Source organism: Coffea eugenioides, unplaced genomic scaffold, assembly GCF_003713205.1.
Source record: "Coffea eugenioides isolate CCC68of unplaced genomic scaffold, Ceug_1.0 ScVebR1_605;HRSCAF=1310, whole genome shotgun sequence".
NCBI lineage: Eukaryota > Viridiplantae > Streptophyta > Magnoliopsida > Gentianales > Rubiaceae > Coffea > Coffea eugenioides.
The window spans coordinates 11,804-35,389 of record NW_020864459.1 but is presented as its reverse complement, the minus strand read 5'-3'; the positions used below and the strand labels follow the sequence as shown (position 1 = coordinate 35,389).

Below are 23,586 nucleotides of genomic sequence, written 5' to 3'. Positions count from 1 at the left end.
ATGGTCAGGAATAGCGGCACCATACGGTTCAAACATTTGAACGTGAAATTCAAGGACAGATTTCAAAATGATATGATTCAACCTCAAACCCATTTAAATGTAGCAGATAACAGCAGGGCTCGAGAATTGATGTGCATTCAAATCATAGGAGCTAGCAATCTTCTATATGCTCATATTGGTGATGTCATTGTTGCTGTGATCAAAGAGGCAGTACCCAATATGACCCTAGAAAGGTCAGAAGGCTTCCTTTTGCTAACTAATCACTCAATCAAGGATAGACTTGGTATGAAAGAATACAATAGTCAAAGCACACTGCATAAACAAATTCTAGCCATGGGAAGCTCCAACGGCACCGATCATTGAAATTGATCATTCCTGTGAAATTTTGGAAATGCTCACACAATCATGGTGCCAGTGAGGGACCGAATTCACTGTTCATAGCCCCATTCGCAGTTTTATATTGTTCGGATACGTGGCCAAAGAAAGGGAGTGCAACATAACGAGTATATGGAACTAAAACTTGTGACAAAAATTCACTGTTTATAGCCCCATTTGCATTTTTATATTGTTAGGATGCGTGACCAAAGAAAGGGAGTACAACATAACGGGTATAGGAAACTAAAACTTGTGACAAAATCTTCCTTTTTGTAGAGGACAAATAGGGTGTTAACCCTGAAAAGCCATAATCGCCTATTTTCATACTCAAAGGATGACTTTTCTGGTCTAAATAAGTAAATGAACTATCTAACTTCTTAATTCCTACATGAAATGCAAATCTAAATTAAATGGTTTGAACACATATGGGATTGGGGCATAAAATTGGGGGAAATAATATGCAAATGAGAAAAGATCCTAAAAATAGAAAAAAAAATATATGTATGAAAATGGAATGATGGCACATAATACATGAATCTAGCTTGCAAAGAGGCCTATGGGTTTAGCATTGGACTAGCTTACCTCAACAAGTCCTCACTTGCATTGTACTAACAAGGAAATGGAAAAAGACTACAACTAGTATTGGACTAGTGTGATGACATTATACATTCATAATTTATATGGCTATTGACGGGCTTTTGATATACGTACAAGTTAAAATCCGATTTACACCCGTTTGACTGCAAGTATACAGGTCAAATTAGTAGTTTAGGACGTGTATCGGGTCAATCCCACGAGAAAGATTGAATAATTACTAGCACTATTAAAGTTTCTCTATTATTTAGACTATCAATGAATTAAAAGAAATGAAACCTACTGAACTTATACAAGAAAATAACAAATGAAAACTCCTTAGGTTATGGTATTCCTAACTATTCATGCAAGTGCCATTTTTGGATCATTGAATACTACTATCTAGGCTAGCTATGGTGTAATTTCCTTATGCATATGAAACCTACTTTCGTAGTGAATCAACTATACTTATAACTAATCCATACCTATTCGCATGGTTATGAAATCAGCTACAAGTTCATATCTTCAATGAAATTATATGAAATTAATCACTAAAACCACATAGGTGGACCTCTACTCTCGTGAGTGTACTCCTTATGTTTAGCACTTTTTGAATCAGTGTTAAATCTCAATTTTCATTGCAGAAACAACACCTTAGATAATCACAATTAATAGTACCAGTTTAATCATGATTTAAAGAGCCAAAGTGCTAAAATAACTTGCTCAAATAATAGCAATCAAATAGCCAAATAATAAATACTAACAATCATAGAAAGTTCAACCAAACCCAAGGCATAAACTTTAAAGACACATAATAAACACAAAATCCAGAACTTGCATATTAACCATACTTAAGAATCCAATACAAAAGATATAGAGTTGAAGAAGAGATAACCTATGTCACTTGAGATTCAACTCCTCCTTCTTCATCTCCATCTTCATCCTAATCTAGCCAATATACAAGAGTGGATGAACTACTAACTAAACTATCCTATACTAAGAAAAATGGAAGAACTACATTTCTGCAAACTCCAAGTTTCTCTCCCGTATATCTCTCTTCAATCTTGCAAGTTTTGGCTATATAAAGATGAAAGGTGGTCAAGGAATGAGGCTTACACCTCCCTTTTACAGCTGCAAAGTGCTTGTCACATGTTTGGCATTACATGTGACTTGTTGGAGGTGAAATTGAATTTTCCGCGTAAAGAGCAGCCCTCACTGACCACAATCTGGCCAGAAATCCGACCATAAATCCTGCCAAGTTCCGGCCGGAACTACAAGAAAATTGGTCATCAGTGACAACTTTTCTCTGTGACGAAAAAAAGTTGTCACAAAAGTGGATCCTTTATTGACGACTTTCTAACTCGTCACAAACCTCTAATGGGAGCCAACTCATTTGTGACGACTTTTCCCGCCAAGATTTAGCAAGAGCGCGGGAGTGTTTAGAACACACAATAGTGACGACATTAAGAACATCATCACTATTGCTTGGCCTATTTACGGACGACTTTTTGTTGTCGTCACTGATCACTAAAAAAAAAAGTTATTAGTGACAACATTTTGTAGTGATGACAATAAGTCGTCACAAAAGGAGCTTCTTTAGTCGCGACACCTAAAGTTGTCACAATTGCATCAAAGCAACTAAATGTTTAGTGACGACCCGTTATTTTCGTCACAAACTACACTGCAAGAAATATGGTCATTAGTGACAACATTTTTTAGTGACGACAAAAGTCGTCACAAAACGTGGTTGTTTAGTGACGACAAGGAAAGTTGTCATAATTGCTCAAAGCAACTAAGTCTTCAGTGACGACCTTGAAAAAGTTGTCACTAAAATGCTCTATATAGTGACAACTTCTAATATCGTCACTGTCACTCTACCGATTCGGATTTAGTGACAAGAATTGATCGTCACTGTTTAAAGTACTTATTTCTAAGTCACTTTCATTAATTCTACTGTGCCACCCTAACTTTTGCGATTTAGCCCCAAATGTTGTAAAAAATTCCATTAATTCCATTATGATACCTTAACTTTTACAATTTAGCCCCATATGTAGTACACCGATTTCTTTAATTCTATTATTACTCCCTAACTTTTGTAATTTAGCCCCATATGTAATTCACCAATTTCATTAATTCTACTATGACACTCTAACTTTTGCAATTTAACCCCCATATGTAATACACCAATTTTATTATTTCTATTATGACACCCTAACTTTTACAATTTAACCCCTATTTTTTTATTAGGAAATTGCGAATGGTATCTTGATAAACTATGCATAAATATTTTATAATTTTCTCAAACTTAAGTAATAATTTGTTATAAACTCTAAAGATATATCTTTCATTACAATAGTTATAAGGCAGACAGGTCATTTTATCAATGGAATAAGAAATTTATGCCAGATTTATCCTTTGTACTACATGCCAAGTAGTATTAGCAAAGGAATAACAAAGTACTACAAAGTAATTAACAAAATAGCCTTCAGGGAGTGTAGTTTATGGGCAAATGAGCATTATCTATTCAAAGTACCAACTTTTTATGGGCATTTTACTCTCAAACATATAATTTATGATAAATTTATAAATGTTTGTAAGTAAAATTCAAAAAGTGTTACACTGATTTCTTACAAAACGAAAACTGGCAGGTTATCTTTTCAACATAAATTAAATTTTTTTAAAAAAAGAAATGGCCCATAAAATACCAACTCTTTGTGGGTTTCCTCCATTACATGAACAAATATTCTGCTCTTTATGGGTATTTCACTCCGAATCATTTAATTTATGTTAAATACATAAATGTTTGTAAGTAAAATTCAAAAAGTGTTGCACTAATATTTTTATGGAAGGGAAACTGGTAGGTTTTGTATTTAACATAAATTAAATATGTGAAAGGAAAAAAAAAAGAAATTACCCATAAATCTATGTCTTGCAAATGTATACTAGTAAAATAGTTTCAAACAAAATTAAACATTAAAATAAACTGTAATTTATACACATTAAAATATTTGTAATTTATACACATTTTGCAACTACTACTTTGTGTTTTCTCTGTAATGAATTTTTTAACTATTGAGAAACTTAAGTTTTGTCTTGCAAATCTATACTAGTACAATAGTTTTAAACAAAATTAAACATTAAAATAAATGTTTCAAAAAGAACAAAAGTACATTTATCACTTGCGGTAATGTAACAAAATTTTCTCAACCATTATCAATATTTTCACAAAAGTATTAAAAACTAGCAATTGACAATATTAAAAACTAGCAATTTTGTTAATGAGAACTTTTCTTGTCATTATAATCTTGAATAAATTAGTGATAACATTATGTCATCACTAAATTTTCTTTGATTTTGACTTAACAATAATGTCTTATTAATAGCATTTGATTATTTTTAATGAAAGTCTGTTATAACCATAGAATTTGACTTTCGTTATTTTCAATTAATGATGTACTTTAGTGCTGCAATTATAAAAAATTGCAGGGCTAAAATATTTGCAAATTATAAAAGTATATTTTCACTTATATGTAATTAACAAATTTTGCCACCTATATTGATGAAAATTTGTGTTTTTGTACTAAAAAATAAAGAATAATACTATAGCAATAAAATCTATGCTTCAAACCAAATTAAAAATAAAAAAAAGCATTGTGTTTTTGTAATCATTATGTGTTCTCTAATGATTTTTAACTGTTGTATACTTATGAGACTACTTGTTAATTTAATTTTCTTGTATATGTAATAACTTCATTAGAATAAAAATAATTGAATAAATAAATAATTCATTAGTGTAAATAAACTTGTGACTACTTAACTTAGAATGATTATCAGTTAATTTGATATGAAAATTTGTGCCCAAGTTTTTTGGATATTGTTTGAGTTATGGGCGAAATCATCTCCACTAGAATTATTTTAGTTGTGAATACCATTACTTCATTTTTTTATTGTGCAAGATAAAGGTTTTCAGCGGAGTTGGTGGTGGAAACGGGTTTGAGAGATTGAGTTTGGGGACGAAGGTGAAGGTTTTAATTAGCTATAGTGGTAGGAGTGGATCCCCTTCTTCATCCACCTCTTCCACCGAGATTAACCCATCTAACTCCACTTCCTTCAACCACCAAAACGGTGGTCCTGCTCCCCACCGCATCGCTGCCTGAGCAAATAACTCCGACTCGATGCACTCCTGATGGGAGTCCATATCAAAAGCCCGCACTCGAATCCATCTCCTCTCCACTCTTCTCCCCGAAACCTCCTCAGTTCTCTCGTTCCTTGCCAACTCCGACCGCCCTGCCCGCTCCCTCCTCCTCTCTTCCGCCGCCTATTCTTCCATCTCATCTTCCCTCTCCTCCCCTTCATCCGGCTCCGACGACGACTCTCTTTGCCTGTGGCTATACGACACCTTCCTCTCCGCTGACTCCGAACTCCGCCTCGTTGTCCTCTGCTATATCTCTCTCCTCTCCTCCTTCTATCTATCCCGCATCCACTCCTCCTCCACCACATCCGCTATCTCACCCACCCCTAATCTCGCCGGCTTCGAAGCTGTCCTTCTTGTCCTCTACTCATCTGAAGTCAAGGCTCATTCGGGTATACCCGTGCTCATTTCAATCCCTGATCTCTCTCAACCTTCTCTTTATCACTCCTCTCGAAATCCCCCTTCGAATAAATCGAACCCCATTAACAATAACCCCTCGTCTCGGCCTCTAGTCGGCGTTCTATCGCCTCCTCTCGAACCCCAGATGGCGGTGAAGTCTACTAAACGAGCTTCCATTGTAGGCATTGCCCTTGATTGTTATTATAAGCAGATTTCGCAAATGCCCAGTTGGTCAAAGCTTGATTTTTGCAAATTTTTGGCAGATTGGGCAAGTCAGGATTGCCCTTGTAAATCTGATTTCGATGATTTTACTACCCAAAAACCTGATAATTTTACTGAAAGTAGCCATGGGCTTTCGGGTGACTCGAGGGGTCACAATGAGATTGAGGATGTTGTGGAAGAAATTCGGCATTTGCGAAGTGAGGGGAGGGATGACGAGTTGAGGTCACAGGGGGTGAGAATTCCGCTGCCATGGGAGTTATTACAGCCGGCATTGAGGATTTTGGGGCACTGCTTGCTAGGGCATTTGATTACAGAGGATGTGAAAGCAGCAACTTCAGTGGCAATAAGGAGCTTGTATGCTGGGCCTCCCATGACCTGAACCCGCAGGCCATTTTGGCGACTAGCAGTCTGATTTAGCTAGATAACAGGGCACGCGAGGTTGTTGCTGCAGCTGCAGCTGCCAGTGCTACCTCCAATGCTAATACACCCAGTAAGGCTAAAAAGCCTGAGATCCTTTTGGTTTCTAAGTGATATCAAAAGTGAATGAGATAATTTGCTTTAATTCTTGAATGTGAGTTTGTATGTGGAATTATGTAGGTATAGGTGTAGATTATACGCGAGTAATGAGTAGCTTATTTTGAACTTGGAACTCAGCCTGAAAGTTGTGTATCATTATTACTGTGATATGAATAGGTGTTCCAATTGCTTATATTTGGACTTAAAAAAAATATAAATAAATAAATCGAATGAATATGTAAGTTTTGATGATTATGTAGTGCTCTTGGAATATGTAGTTGTAACGTAATTAGGTACAAGTATAGATTAGTATCAAAATTAAAAGAAGAAAACATATGTTTTATATGCAAATGTCGCGCCCCACTTTTTGAATGAGATGTGAATGTGTTGTGTGTAATGTGTGAACGTGTGCAAAATGAAAAGTAAAAGGCCATGGGACTTAGAATGCGACGATTTGGCCAAGTGAAGTTCAAAAGGGTTTTTTGTATCAAAAATGGAGTCGCCACTTGGTATAGAGTTAGGGTGTACCAAGTCACCCAAAAAGTGTTTTTGTTTTTGAATAAAAAGTAAATAAACCCTTTTTGAGAACTTTTGGGTCTGCGTAACCAAAAGAGGGATCGGGGGTCACATTTGACGAAGGGGAAGGCAAGAATAAAAATCCAAAGCACCCCTTCGACCTAGCCAAGGCTAGTTGCGTGACTTAAGCCAATTTTCCTAATTTTTCTACCCAATGTATGTTCGCACGTTGGATATGACTATATGAATGCAAAACGGAAAGGAAAATGCAATCCTAAATTCTACGATGTCTCTCGTGAGGCTTTTGGTCCCAAACCACATGAGTTGTGGCGGCCAACAAAGGAAAACCCCATAGAGGTCGATTAATGCAAATGAGACTCAAGTGTGCAAGTGTGAAAGTGTATGAAAGAAATTAAAAATCCGAGTGTTTGTGTGCAAGTGTATGAAAAGGTGCACGTGTGCAATCGTATGAAAATTCTAAGTGTTTGTGTGCAAGTGTATGAAATATAGTGATAAGTGCATATAGGTGTAATTAAGTGCAATTGGGTGAAGTAGAAATCAAAATGAACAATAAGGAAAGAAAAATGTGAATTGAAAAGAATAAGTAAGTGATAAATGAGAATGAATGAACCTAAGGGAATGCATCAGGTCGGATACGGGGGTGGACTCCTAACTTTTCGACTTCGATTTTCCCTTTGATTAGAAGGCAAAACTAGCGTGCTAAGGCTATCGAGTAGCCACACTCGCTCGTTTCCCTTATCAGAAGGGGACCCTCAAGCAAATGGACCCTACAACTATCATGATATGCAAAAATCCTAAAATGAAGGGAAAGGGGGTTCGAGGAGCATGCCAAGTGATAAAACTAGGGAAAATGCGTGATATGTAGTGAACAAACAAATGATATGCTAATGAGGGGAAATCCCTAAGGGTCTAGCATTGGACTAGCCCATTCTACGAATTCCGACTAGCGTTGGACTAGCGGAGATGTACATTCATCCATTCCATTCATTCATGGCTAAGAAAGCAAATAGACATGCCAAAACGCTCGTAAACACGTAGCACGTAGCACGTAGCACTTAGCATGCTCGACTAGATGCAAGAGCCTACTAAAGCAATTAAACATGTAGCAACAAAAGCAAGCAACCAAGGGGAAGGGGAAATGGACCAGATGCTCTCCGAGCCCTATCTATTACAAGCCAAGAGGTGTACACATACCCCATAATGAATAACTTAAAGAGCCTAATAAAGCACTTAAGCAAGCAACCAAGGGGAAGGGGAAATGGACCAGATGCTCTCCGAGCCCTATCTATTACAAGCCAAGAGGTGTACACATACCCCATAATGAATAACTTAAATAAAAAGCAAGAGTAATGAAATAAATGAAAGGAATTAAAGAAAGGCAAGGAAAGCGAAATAGACATGCATATTCACATAACACGTAGGAGCACGTAGGGTCAAATGAAGTGCAAATAAGGGATAGAGTGTACCTCCCTTGGAGTGGAGTCCAAATGAAGTGGAATTACTAACTTACCCTCCAAAATAATAAAAAGGTCAAGGTACCAATTTATTTAAGAAAAATTAAAAGAAATGTGCAAAGCAAAGCTCACTTGACCATAAAGCCCCTAAAATCATGAATTAAGTGCAATTGAAACAAAGCATGGTAGTTAATTGAAACAAACAAGCAATGAAATTGTAGAATTAAAATTGCCAAGGACCAAATTGATGAAATTATTCAATTGATTGGGTCATAGTGAAATAAGGGGAGACTTGGGGGTCAAAGTGCAAGTTTTGGGAACTTTTTCATGCAACCCATGCAAGCTACGTGACAAGCAAATAGACTTCTGCATCAAAACCTTAAACAGCCGCACCTTTTGACAACTAAAACATTTTGACCAACCAATTCCATCATACAACAAAACATGCTAATCAAAATAGATAACCAGATAGCCTCCCTTCGGCATATAATCTCAAGTAGACACCAAAGCTTTGGTCTTAAACAGTACAGCATCAAACTCATCCAAACAAGGAAAATCTGAACATGAAGCAGCCATTGAGAGTTCAAACAGCGAAAGACACGCGAAGGGAAAAATGCAGTTTGCTTCCGTTCCAGCTTCATGGGGAGAAAGAAAATGCTAAGCTGGTTTTTTCAAGCTCAGATTTCGGACCCAAAGCGTACAGCTTTGCTTAAAAAATTTTCAGCCAAAATCATGATTGGTAACTAAACAACAAGACATATAATTTCAATCTCCAAACCAGCAAGGAACGTAAAACGAGCTGATGCAAAAATCTGGAGTAAAGCTCATACGGAGAAAAATGGTTTGTTTTTCAGCAAGCATTTGAACGTATTCCAACTCCTAAGCATACACACTCAACACCAAAAGTACCAAACCCTTTGTCATGAACGTCTCTAAGCATAATCATCTAACCTTCCCTCCCATAAAAGCTGACCGAAACAGCCGGGCAAAATCAAAGGGAATGAAACTGTGGGCTTCGAGTAATCAGAAGACAGACTCCGCCCTGCTGCCACAAGCCAAAAGCCTCGAGCTTGAGGTAGCAGAGGTTCATGTTACACAAACAAACTATTGAAAAACAAAAATCTGCAATCTACGAAATATACACTCAGTTTCACCAGGGGAAAGGAAACACAGAAGATGATAGCTTTTGAGTTCTTACAACCTCAAATCACAAAAATTTCAGAGTACGCATCATACCCACGTACACAAGACCTGACCTTTTATTCACAAACAACGAAACAGGTTCTTGGTGAGCATAACACAGAAAAAAGCAGACCAGTAGACAACAAAAGGAGGCTTCTCATAGACAAGGTCATGAGATACAGGCTCGGCAAGCTTCAAAACGCAACTTCTGCAATTATGCTAATGAACCAGAAACCCACGTCCCAATGTTTAGAAGAAATAGGCCAGAAAAGGGTTTAAGATTACCTCTTTGCTGCCTTTGGAGTTAAACCACCGTGGGAATGGTCGGATAAGCCAGATTCAACGAGTCCAGGCCGCGAGCTTTGACAGCGACTTTGAAGCTCCGAGCTTTTAAGTTTGATTTCTGAAGATTGTCTCCTTTCTCTCTACAACCTCGCTGTTATCCTCTCTGTTTTCTATCTCTCAAAATGGTTCCCTTCTGTGTCTCGGTTCCTCACTCTTTCGCAGCCTCCTCTCAGCAGTTGTTACCACCAAACCCCCCTGCTCTCAGCCGTTGTTTTTCCTCCTCCGTTTTTCTTTATTTCCTCCGCGGATCCTCTCTTTTGCGGCTACCCTAGCTATCTCTCCTCTTAGCCCGTCCACTCTCTCACTCTTTTGCCCTTTTGTCCAAATTTCAGTCGCCGCTCTCTAAAACCTCTCTTTCTCTCTTGCTTTCGGTTTTTTCTTCCGTCAGCTCTCTCCTCCTGTTTTTTCTTCTTTTCCAGATTTCCCCGCGTCACCCTTAGCTCTCCTTGCGGCTACTGTTTTCTGTCCTATTTATATGAGCTAACCACCCCCAAACCCTGTGTTTAATGGTCAGCAATCATCCCCATCCAGCCCCCTTTTTCTTGGCCATTTGATCAGCATCCCTTCGTCCTTTGCACGCTGCAATAAAAATGCAGCGTGCAAGCGGCGACACATTTTTTTTTTTTACAACTAATTAATTAAACAAAATTGATAATAATAATAATAATAATAATAATAACAACAACTTAATAAAATAAATAAACCAGAAACAACACAATGCAACTTTCCAATTTCTTTTTCATTTTTCCATTTTTCTCTTTTTCTTTAATTTTCTCTTTTCTTTTTTCTTTTTTTTATGATTTTTCATTTTCACTTTTCCTTCAAGAAAGCATTGAATAAAAACAAAATGACTAAAACATATTTTTGATGTTTTCCTTTTCTTTTTTTTCTAAAAAAACTCTATGCTAATCTTAAACTTAAAAGCTAAAACTAAAAACTAAAACTAAAAGTAAATAAGAATGAATAGCAAATGAAATAGGTCAACTAAAAGGGCGAAAATGAATAAAACTAAAATATCATAACAACTAATAGTGCAAAACACACAATAACGAACTAAAATGCAAGCAATCTAAAATGAAAATCATGAAATAGATGATACATACAAATTATTCAAAATTTGGTGTCTACAGTTTGCCCCTCTTTGTCTGAGTTTTGAAAAAACTTGAGACAAAGAAGTAGACACCAAATACCTACCTGCATTCTTCGGCTGCGAATTACTCAAACGATGGGGATTGACCCCAGACAGGAAATTTTAAAATTGGGATAGACCCACGGGATAGACCCGGACAGAAATGTAAAATTGGGATAGACCCACGGGATAGACCCGAACAGAAATGTAAAATTTGGGATAGACCCACGGGATAGACCCGGACAGAAATGTAAAATTGGGATAGACCCACGGGATAGACCCGAACAGAAATTTAAATTGGGATAGACCCACGGGATAGACCCGGACAGAAATTTAAAATTGGGATAGACCCACGGGATAGACCCGGACTAAAATTTAAAATTGGGATAGACCCACGGGATAGACCCGGACAGAAATTTAAAATTGGGATAGACCCACGGGATAGACCCGGTACAGAAATTTAAAATTGGGATAGACCCACGGGATAGACCGGGAAATTTAAAATGGGATAGACCCACGGGATAGACCCGGACAGAAATTTAAAATTGGGATAGACCCGGACTAAAATTTAAAATTGGGATAGACCCACGGGATAGACCCGGACAGAAATGTAAAATTGGGATAGACCAGGACAGAAATGTAAAATTGGGATAGACCCACGGGATAGACTCCGAACAGAAATTTAAAATTGGGATAGACCCACGGGATAGACCCGGACAGAAATTTAAAATTGGGATAGACCCACGGGATAGACCCGGACAGAAATGTAAATTTGGGATAGACCCACGGGATAGACCCGGACAGAAATTTAAATTGGATTTGATCTGTCAAGATATAAGAAATTAAATTTTGATTTTCCAAGAAACAAAAATTTGAACTTGATTTTCGATTTTTGACTTTTGAATGTTTCTGATTTTTCGAGAGAATCTTTTTCCAAAAATAATTTGCCCCAGTGTAGGGCCATTTTCCCTTCTTTCTTCTCTTTCTTCGGCATCGGCCTTCCACATCGCCAGATGCTTTTCGTCGACTTCAACTGTGAATACCTGCACAGGGCTTACGTGCACTCAAATGAGCGTGACTGATTTGAAAAATGCATTATTTTGATTCTTGGACGAAATCCTCAATTGGACTACAAAAATATTTGCCCCTGTGTGGGCTTATTTTGCAAAATTTTGCAAATAAAAATTTTGCCCCAGTTTGGGCCCATTTGATTGCAAAAATTGGTTTAGATGATTTCCCATTTACTTGAACAAAGAAAAACCGCACTTTCTAAAATTTAGAAAAGAGTGCACATACAACAATGTGAAGAAACTTTAATCGTCAAGTTTGAACTCATGCAGAAATTTCATGATGAATTCCTCAAAATAATGCCAAATTACAAGATATTTCTTCCTTACCTTAGCATCGAAGCTTTGGGTAATGGGCGTTATTTCTGACTTGGAAATGGGAGGCCAAGATTTGTCTTATTTTGTGCTCATTCGATATCACGTCTTCATGAAAGCAAAATAGTTTGTCACCCTTATTTTCCAAGAAAACTTAGTCAACATACAAGCTTGATAGGCTTGCAATAAAATGGGTAGAAACGATAGCTAAACCTGTGAAAACTGGTTATACTCCCATGATCACAAATGATTGATGGCTTACGAGCATAATCGCCACTTTGGATTGTCATGAAGGAATAAGTCAACGATGGACTTTATCAGCTTGTAATTTGGCTTGAAAACGATAGCTAAAGAAAGAAATAATTTTCAAGGACATTGCACCGAAGATCGCGTTTTTCTCAAAATTACCCTCAATTTGGACTCCAAGATCTTGGACTTTGTTTGACTTTTTGTCATCACTCAACAGGGTCTTTCGGCATCAAATCTCTTTTTTTTTTTTTGCATTCATTTCGCTCGTTTTTCTCTTCTTTTTCCCCCTTTTCAAAAATAACCTCGCGGGGTTTCACATGAAGAGCAGTGTCAACCTCACACCTAATCAATTCAGAAATACAGCTAAAATTTTCGACATCAGAGATTTCCTTGACAAAGCCAGTGCAAAGAACAGAAGTCAGGACTTTCGGCTTTGTAATGGGGTCAGGTGGGGTGCTTAGAAAAGTTAAGGCTTGAAAACGGATTTCAGAACTGGTTTGAAGAATCTGAGATCGCATTGTTGCGCCAACCCTATTTTAGGGTAAAATCAGAATTTGCCTCAGTTTTTGCTCAATTGAGGCTTTTCACTTTCATTTTTCTTTTTCCTTTTGACTTTTCGGCCTTTTTGCCATTCTTTGAAATTTCACAAAATTTGCCCCAGTTTACTTTTGAACTGAGGTTCTCTTTTCTTCTTTTGCCTTTTGATTTTGTGGGTTTTCACTTTTTCGCTTCTTGAAATTTTCTTTTTCAACCCAACTCGCCCCCAGTGTGGGGTTTGCGATTCTCAGGGGGTGCCAAATGAAGTATTTTATTCTGAAGGCTCAAAAGGGATAACTAGGGATAGAATGTTTGATTGGAAAAGAAGATGGCCTGACTTGTATTCCGTTCCTTACAATAACTCTGAAAGGAAATTTTCGCTAATGCGAAATTTTTTGCGTGTATCTGAATTAACTGACTGAGGAAGACCCTTGTTCGTCCATATTTGTGAAACGTAGGCGATCCGTGCGGACAAAACTCTTCCCTTTCTTTCTTCTTCTTTTTTTCAAAACTGGACCCCAAGTGGAATCAAATTTCCCCAATTTGCGGTTCCCTCCTTATTCTAGCATTTTTGCTTTTCTCTTTTTTTAAAATTCCCCAATCTCCTTCCCCAATGTGGGGTGCGATCATATGTGCAGTCGAAAAGAACCACCAATTTTTGCTCAAATGAGGATGCAAGGGATAAATAGTGTTTGGATTGTAGAAACGATGGCCAAAGTATCATTCTTACACTTCATGACAACCAAAGTAACGAAACGGTCATTGAAAATCCATTCCCCTATTTGATATTTGAAAATTTTCCAATATAGGGTGGTGATCATTAGGGCTCTTATTTGAAACGAAATTATTCTTTCATAGGCTCAAATGGGAGAGCAAGTGATAAAAATCTGTATAGGTAGTGAAACAAATGCTCAAAGTATCATTCCAAATTTTCAAAACGAACAAGAATAATGCACATTTTTGCTTTCACTTAGATGTGAATTGAATCCGGTTAAACCAATGGGGATTTTTCCAAGCAAAGAATGTCCCAATTTGCAATTTATCAATCAATGTGACTGATTTTATTTTGAGGTTAAATGAAGGAGAAAAGGTATCTCATTGGACCTTTTGAGTGACCATCTTTTTAGCACTCTTATTGGATGACTCGAATCAACAATCTGGTGTACGTAAGGATTTTGGAAAGCAGACACTTATGATCCTGAAGCTTCTCAATTTGGTCTTACTTCTTAAAATTCATCATGAAATCTCCAATGAATAAGAATAAAGAATGAAATGTACATAAATATACACAAAACAATAATTGTCCAAAAATTTTATTGCTGAAAAAGTTTGAAACAAAATTTCTCATTCAATTATGGTACAAATGAGAAGAGAGACTTGTAAAGAGCTCCACATATACACTTTTTGTCTCTTTTCTCTTGGGAACAAAATGTATTAACAAATCAAATATACAAAATTTTCCTTTGGAAAACAATTACAACATCTCTCAGAGGCTTTAGCGTAGAGCTTCCAGATAAATCATTTATGTTTTCGTTGTAGGATCTGCCCAAGAATCAAATAACACTTGCAGTTTTGACACTTTTATTAGATCAAAATTATTATCAGGTATAGAAGAAATCTTTTCACCTTATTGAAATATTTTTATGAATGCAGGGGAGGGGGAAAACAAAAGAAAAATATCCAGAGTTAGTAATCAAGACTATAAAATCGATATGCATGCCCTATGGGGGAACCCTTTTTATGCCAAGGGTAGGCCTAGCATGAAAATGCAATCCTCCAGAGCAGGCACTATACAATACCTGATGGATCCAATCAGCTTATGGAGTGAAAAATAATTTGAAAAATTTGGCCCATTGGAATGAAAAGATTTGTCCTAAAATGAGGGAAAAGTCCGAATGGATTGCTACTTTGATCGATGCATGAAATAATGTGTAAAAGAGATTGCAATGTCTCAATTAATTTATTCGGTGACCCTTAGACTTAAACCCTAAAAAGGGAAAAAACGGGTCAAATGGATTGGATAAAATTGATGATTTATTTAAAAATGACCAAATTGCCCTAAAAATAGGTAAACTGGTCAAATGAATTAAATGAAATTTGATTTATTCAAAAATTGATCGAATCACCCTAAAAAGGGTAGATTGGTCAAATGAATGAAACTTAATTTATTCAAAATCGATTCGATTGCCCTAAAAATGGGTGAATTGGCCAGATGAATGAAAAAGAGATTGATGATTTATGCAAAAATCGACCAAGTCACCCTAAAAGGGTAAATTGGTCAAATGAATTGAATGATTTTTCAAAAATCGACCGGATGACCCTAAAAAGGGTAAATTGGTCAAAAGACCCTAAAAAGGGTAATTTGATCAATTGAATTGATAATTTATTCAAAAGCGACCGAATGACCCTAAAAAGGGTAAATTGGTCAAAAGACCCTAAAAAGGGTAAAATGGTCAAATGAATTGACGATTTATTCAAAATCGACCGAATGACCCTAAAAAGGGTAGATTGGTCAAAAGATTTGATGATTTATTCAAAATCGACCGAATGACCCTAAAAAGGGTAAATTGGTCAAAGGAATGGTTTATTTAAAATCGATTATGAATTGACAAAATGGATTGATCGAATCGGCCGGCCATTGGTGGTTTCAGAAAATCAGTCTATGAGCCTTCTAAAATCACAATTTGGCCTCAATTTATTTATCATCTCAATAGGAGGAATCGTTTGTGAATTTCTTCAAATTAATGTCCTTCACGCAAGGGATTTTTACCAATTTTTGATAAAATGGCCAAAAAGTGATTATTAGATGCTCATATTCCAAAGATCACTCTATAAAAATGATTGGATCCTACCCTACCTTGTGCACTACCCCTTCGGATGTGACAAAATGTAAACGTGCAAGTCTCGCTGGATTAAGTATCCGAGACACAAGGTGGTTTATTCCTAACCACGGGATTCCCTATGTGGCATTCCCTTTCTATGGTTTATGCATGATGCCATTTATTAAAGCTATGTAAATATGTGACAAACATGAAATGTGAGCTAAAGGACATAAATAATGCAACGGGGGGAAAAGGTCTAAACATGAAGTGTATTTATTGAAAATCAAGTGCAATAACTGAAATTTAAACATGTAAGTTAACCAGTGAGTAAGTCACTAAAAGAGTGCCAAAAGGCCTCTTATTGCTAAGGCACATGAATGCAATCCAAGAAAACAAAAGAATGGTTAGTGCAATCGATAGTACACATAACACATTGGGAGCATTTTAAGGAAAAGAAATACAATAAAGCAGGTAAAAGGGGTGGAACCCCTTCCCTCGTGCCTAATGTGCTTAAGAAAAGGTGAGGCCGACTCTACCCTAGGTTATTCTAATATGGATGCATGAGGTTTGGTTCACTAATGCCTAGACTCGATAAAGCTTCGGCTCCCAAGCCTTCAGACCTAAAGGCGAAGGGTCATCACTCCCAGGGCCTTTGATCGGTGGCTCGAGTGATCCCTTAGGTAGCGCTATGGGCGCAGAGCACACCAGCCGCCTACCCAAGGCGATCGATCCTAATCCAAGGCGGTGTGGGAAACGCCCACGAAAAACAAAATAAAATGGGATAAAAGCAAGTAAACGTGAACGTATGAAGTGTTCCCCTATTTTGAGGGAAGGGGTGAGAACCACACGAGGCTCTAAAGGTGACACACCCCCCCCAAATGCAATGCAAGCGCGAGATAAATAAGTAAACATACATCCAATCAATCAATCACACGTACGTGAGTGAGGGAATAGTTGGATACGCGCACGAGGCAAAAGGCCCTAAAAATGGAAAGTGCAACCCTAATATCCAAATGCAATGCATAAAAAAGGGTAGAAAAAGGAAAAGAATGGCCAAGTCAAATGCTTGGACCCACTTAGGAAGTCCCCAGTGGAGTCGCCAACTGTCGCGCCCCACTTTTTGAATGGTGAATGATGTGTGTGGTGTGAGTGTGTGTGATATACATGTGAACGTGTGCGGAATGAAAAGTAAAAGGCCATGGGACTTAGAATGCGACGATTTGGCCAAGTGAAGTTCAAAAGGGTTTTGGTATCAAAAAATGGAGTCGCCACTTGGTATAGAGTTAGGGTGTACCAAGTCACCCAAAAATGATTTTTGTTTTTGAATAAAAAAAGTAAATAAACCCTTTTTGAGAACTTTTGGGTCTGCGTAACCAAAAGAGGGATCGGGGGTCACATTTGACGAAGGGGAAGGCAAGGATAAAAATCCAAGGCACCCCTTCGACCTAGCCAAGGCTAGTTGCGTGACTTAAGCCAATTTTCCTAATTTTTCTACCCAATGTATGTTCGCACGTTGGATATGACTATATGAATGCAAAACGGAAAGGAAAATGCAATCCTAAATTCTACGATGTCTCTCGTGAGGCTTTTGGTCCCAAACCACATGAGTTGTGGCGGCCAACAAAGGAAAACCCCATAGAGGTCGATTAATGCAAATGAGACTCAAGTGTGCAAGTGTGAAAGTGTATGAAAGAAATTAAAAATCCGAGTGTTTGTGTGCAAGTGTATGAAAAGGTGCACGTGTGCAATCGTATGAAAATTCTAAGTGTTTGTGTGCAAGTGTATGAAATATAGTGATAAGTGCATATAGGTGTAATTAAGTGCAATTGGGTGAAGTAGAAATCAAAATGAACAATAAGGAAAGAAAAATGTGAATTGAAAAGAATAAGTAAGTGATAAATGAGAATGAATGAACCTAAGGGAATGCATCAGGTCGGATACGGGGGTGGACTCCTAACTTTTCGACTTCGATTTTCCCTTTGATTAGAAGGCAAAACTAGCGTGCTAAGGCTATCGAGTAGCCACACTCGCTCGTTTCCCTTATCAGAAGGGGACCCTCAAGCAAATGGACCCTACAACTATCATGATATGCAAAAATCCTAAAATGAAGGGAAAGGGGGTTCGAGGAGCATGCCAAGTGATAAAACTAGGGAAAATGCGTGATATGTAGTGAACAAACAAATGATATGCTAATGAGGGGAAATCCCTAAGGGTCTAGCATTGGACTAGCCCATTCTACGAATTCCGACTAGCGTTGGACTAGCGGAGATGTACATTCATCCATTCCATTCATTCATGGCTAAGAAAGCAAGTAGACATGCCAAAACGCTCGTAAACACGTAGCACGTAGCACTTAGCATGCTCGACTAGATGCAAGAGCCTACTAAAGCAATTAAACATGTAGCAACAAAAGCAAGCAACCAAGGGGAAGGGGAAATGGACCAGATGCTCTCCGAGCCCTATCTATTACAAGCCAAGAGGTGTACACATACCCCATAATGAATAACTTAAAGAGCCTAATAAAGCACTTAAGCAAGCAACCAAGGGGAAGGGGAAATGGACCAGATGCTCTCCGAGCCCTATCTATTACAAGCCAAGAGGTGTACACATACCCCATAATGAATAACTTAAATAAAAAGCAAGAGTAAATGAAATAAATGAAAGGAATTAAAGAAAGGCAAGGAAAGCGAAATAGACATGCATATTCACATAACACGTAGGAGCACGTAGGGTCAAATGAAGTGCAAATAAGGGATAGAGTGTACCTCCCTTGGAGTGGAGTCCAAATGAAGTGAAATCACTTATTTATCCTCCAAAATAAAAGAAATGGTCAAGGTACCAATTTATTTGGGAAAATTAAAGAAAATAGGCAAACACAAGCTCACTTGGTCATAAAGCCCCTAAAATCATGAATTAAGTGCAATTGAAACAAAGCATGGTAGTTAATTGAAACAAACAAGCAATGAAATTGTAGAATTAAAATTGCCAAGGACCAAATTGATGAAATTATTCAATTGATTGGGTCATAGTGAAATAAGGGGAGACTTGGGGGTCAAAGTGCAAGTTTTGGGAACTTTTTCATGCAACCCATGCAAGCTACGTGACAAGCAAATAGACTTCTGCATCAAAACCTTAAACAGCCGCACCTTTTGACAACTAAAACATTTTGACCAACCAATCCCATCATACAACAAAACATGCTAATCAAAATAGATAACCAGATAGCCTCCCTTCGGCATATAATCTCAAGTAGACACCAAAGCTTTGGTCTTAAACAGTACAGCATCAAACTCATCCAAACAAGGAAAATCTGAACATGAAGCAGCCATTGAGAGTTCAAACAGCGAAAGACACGCGAAGGGAAAAATGCAGTTTGCTTCCGTTCCAGCTTCATGGGGAGAAAGAAAATGCTAAGCTGGTTTTTCAAGCTCAGATTTCGGACCCAAAGCGTACAGCTTTGCTTAAAAAATTTTCAGCCAAAATCATGATTGGTAACTAAACAACAAGACATATAATTTCAATCTCCAAACCAGCAAGGAACGTAAAACGAGCTGATGCAAAAATCTGGAGTAAAGCTCATACGGAGAAAAATGGTTTGTTTTTCAGCAAGCATTTGAACGTATTCCAACTCCTAAGCATACACACTCAACACCAAAAGTACCAAACCCTTTGTCATGAACGTCTCTAAGCATAATCATCTAACCTTCCCTCCCATAAAAGCTGACCGAAACAGCCGGGCAAAATCAAAGGGAATGAAACTGTGGGCTTCGAGTAATCAGAAGACAGACTCCGCCCTGCTGCCACAAGCCAAAAGCCTCGAGCTTGAGGTAGCAGAGGTTCATGTTACACAAACAAACTATTGAAAAACAAAAATCTGCAATCTACGAAATATACACTCAGTTTCACCAGGGGAAAGGAAACACAGAAGATGATAGCTTTTGAGTTCTTACAACCTCAAATCACAAAAATTTCAGAGTACGCATCATACCCACGTACACAAGACCTGACCTTTTATTCACAAACAACGAAACAGGTTCTTGGTGAGCATAACACAGAAAAAAGCAGACCAGTAGACAACAAAAGGAGGCTTCTCATAGACAAGGTCATGAGATACAGGCTCGGCAAGCTTCAAAACGCAACTTCTGCAATTATGCTAATGAACCAGAAACCCACGTCCCAATGTTTAGAAGAAATAGGCCAGAAAAGGGTTTAAGATTACCTCTTTGCTGCCTTTGGAGTTAAACCACCGTGGGAATGGTCGGATAAGCCAGATTCAACGAGTCCAGGCCGCGAGCTTTGACAGCGACTTTGAAGCTCCGAGCTTTTAAGTTTGATTTCTGAAGATTGTCTCCTTTCTCTCTACAACCTCGCTGTTATCCTCTCTGTTTTCTATCTCTCAAAATGGTTCCCTTCTGTGTCTCGGTTCCTCACTCTTTCGCAGCCTCCTCTCAGCAGTTGTTACCACCAAACCCCCCTGCTCTCAGCCGTTGTTTTTCCTCCTCCGTTTTTCTTTATTTCCTCCGCGGATCCTCTCTTTTGCGGCTACCCTAGCTATCTCTCCTCTTAGCCCGTCCACTCTCTCACTCTTTTGCCCTTTTGTCCAAATTTCAGTCGCCGCTCTCTAAAACCTCTCTTTCTCTCTTGCTTTCGGTTTTTTCTTCCGTCAGCTCTCTCCTCCTGTTTTTTCTTCTTTTCCAGATTTCCCCGCGTCACCCTTAGCTCTCCTTGCGGCTACTGTTTTCTGTCCTATTTATATGAGCTAACCACCCCCAAACCCTGTGTTTAATGGTCAGCAATCATCCCCATCCAGCCCCCTTTTTCTTGGCCATTTGATCAGCATCCCTTCGTCCTTTGCACGCTGCAATAAAAATGCAGCGTGCAAGCGGCGACACATTTTTTTTTTTTTTTTTTTACAACTAATTAATTAAACAAAATTGATAATAATAATAATAATAATAATAATAACAACAACTTAATTAACATTAAATAAAATAAATAAACCAGAAACAACACAATGCAACTTTCCAATTTCTTTTTCATTTTTCCATTTTTCTCTTTTTCTTTAATTTTCTCTTTTCTTTTTTTTTTATGATTTTTCATTTTCACTTTTCCTTCAAGAAAGCATTGAATAAAAACAAAATGACTAAAACATATTTTTGATGTTTTCCTTTTCTTTTTTTTCTAAAAAAACTCTATGCTAATCTTAAACTTAAAAGCTAAAACTAAAAACTAAAACTAAAAGTAAATAAGAATGAATAGCAAATGAAATAGGTCAACTAAAAGGGCGAAAATGAATAAAACTAAAATATCATAACAACTAATAGTGCAAAACACACAATAACGAACTAAAATGCAAGCAATCTAAAATGAAAATCATGAAATAGATGATACATACAAATTATTCAAAATTTGGTGTCTACAGCAAACATTTTCTTATAAGAACTACAGCTACCATTTTATTCATTGTCTTCGAGCTTATAATGCACATTATCATTTCGTAGGGACATCATTGGTTTGTTATTGTCTTGCAGCTCATTATGCTGATGCTATTGGTCCCTGCTATGGAATTCCCAATTATTGTGATGTTTGGGTAAGTATATACTCCTTTCTATCTATGTTAGACTTGTTTCAAATGGTTGGGTCTTGTCAACAAAGTTTTTGTAAAAGTGACAATTTTCACTTTGTTCTAGGAGACATTTGCATATAAACAAGCTACAAGTGGTCTCTGATTTGTGTTTGATTTTCCTGCCAATTAATGAATATGATAGGAGTAATTTTCTTTTCCTTCCTTTTGGAAGTTTTTGCATGGTTTAGTTGAGTTGTTTGTGTGAGAGTAATTGATTCAGCTTCCTTTTTTTTGCATTATTGTTTGCTGACTTATTGGCCAAGAGGGCTCTCAATTAGTTTTAGGACCAAGAATTCCTTCTATAGTTTTCTAGTGCTAGTATTAGCTTCAAGTTAGCTTCTTAATGTCTCCTGCAGTCGACTGATTTTTGTTATTATTTGCAGCAATTGAACCTGTTGACAGAGGCTTCGGATTCGGATTTGGGTCTAGGATATTACAATCTACCAATCAAGCTACCATTTTCGCTTGTGGTACCCTTATACTCTCTATCTCCTCTTTGCTTCTTTTTTTCTGTTATTTATAGCCAATCCAATTCACTATAAATTTATACTTTCTAAATCATCCTAAAAATTGAAATGTTGCTATACAGCTACTAAATGCACTATGTATATAATGCATATGTAGGTGCACAGTGGTTAATGTGATTTAATAGCTAAGACTAATTACTATGATTTTTTTTGTACTTTTTTGTGTTCTTGCTCCAGTTCATGACAATCTCAAATATGGCTGTGTTCCATTTTGTTTACTTTTCATTGTTGTTGTTTGGGAAGATTAAATTAACTGCCGTGTCTTCATTATGTTACTTGCTGCCCTTTTATGGACAACAAGTGATTTTCCAGCATAAGCCTATTTTCAACTATATATACTTGTCTAAATTGTGTTATGTTTGTAAATGAGACGCTCTTGTAATTTTCCAGCATATATGAGACCTTAAATTGTGACTAAGGCATATTTATTATAGATACAGTGGCTGTTGCGATTCAAAAATAGCATAAGTTATTGAACCTTAATCCTTGGTCTGTGACAATATTAACATGTAATTTGCCAAAGAATTTAGTAAATGCTTGTTACTTTTGTTTTTTTATTTAGGAAATTTGAAGGCTGTTATACGTCTTTGATATTAAGAGTTTTCTTTGTCTGTGACAATACCTGGTTTTTACTCTCTATAATTGGTTCCTATGTGCATATTAAGAGCTATCTTTGCTTTTATTTTGTCTCTTATTCTGCTCTTTATGTAGTCACTATTTGGATGAGAGTTTAAATAAATGAGACTTTATTTTTTGTGAATCCTCATTTGATTTTCCTTGTCTCAAGTTTGTTTTGTCATCTACTAATAATTGTATTTTTCTATTGCAGATATATTGCACATTTTAGAGTTTTGGAAGATGAGTAGCCGAGGCTACTTATTAGCTCAAAAACTGGTTATAGTGCTATCTTATGCTTAGGAAATGTTTTGTATAACACAAAAATGTTTTGGGACTTGGATTCGTTTTGTACTGCTCCCTTGCCTTATATGATACAACTCATTCTAATACTACTTGTCAAACTCTTTATAATGTGATGTTGCACATGATTATGATATTGGAAGGATTATTATAATATTTTGGCATTTTCTATTGTAATGGGTGAATGTGTTTGTTATTCATTAAGCATTGTTGGTGGCTCCCATTTTTTTATATTACTCTAGCAAGAAATACATCAAACTACACAGTGACAAGATATTGTAACTGAATCACATTTCTCCAATGACAAGTGCCTATTGTCAGTAAATCAAATGTCTTTATTGACAACAATTGTTGTAATTGAATTAAATTCTATATTGACAACAATATGTTGTCACTGTTGAAAGGTGTTTAGTGACAACAAAATTGCTAGTAATTGGACCATATACGATGACCATTGTTGAGTTTTAGTGACGATATTGTTTCATGCATCATTGATAAGAAGTCATGTTGTCACTAAACTTAAAGCATTTATTGATGAGAAAAGTTGTCACAAAAGCTCTTTATTCACTGACGACTTTTAAGTCATCAGTGTATACTTTTA

The 23,586-nt window shown here is 37.1% G+C and overlaps 1 protein-coding gene across 1 annotated transcript; it reads left to right on the top strand.

Annotated features, from left to right (window-relative positions):
* Positions 1-22,952, top strand: LOC113758618. Its single transcript, XM_027301393.1, has 6 exons — positions 1-233; positions 4,919-4,973; positions 5,142-6,251; positions 21,446-21,504; positions 21,924-22,010; positions 22,897-22,952. The coding sequence occupies exons 1-3, from the start codon at positions 1-3 to the stop codon at positions 6,138-6,140; spliced, it is 1,287 nt and encodes a 428-aa protein (XP_027157194.1). The 3' UTR covers positions 6,141-6,251; positions 21,446-21,504; positions 21,924-22,010; positions 22,897-22,952.
* The last annotated feature ends 634 nt before the right edge of the window (positions 22,953-23,586 follow it).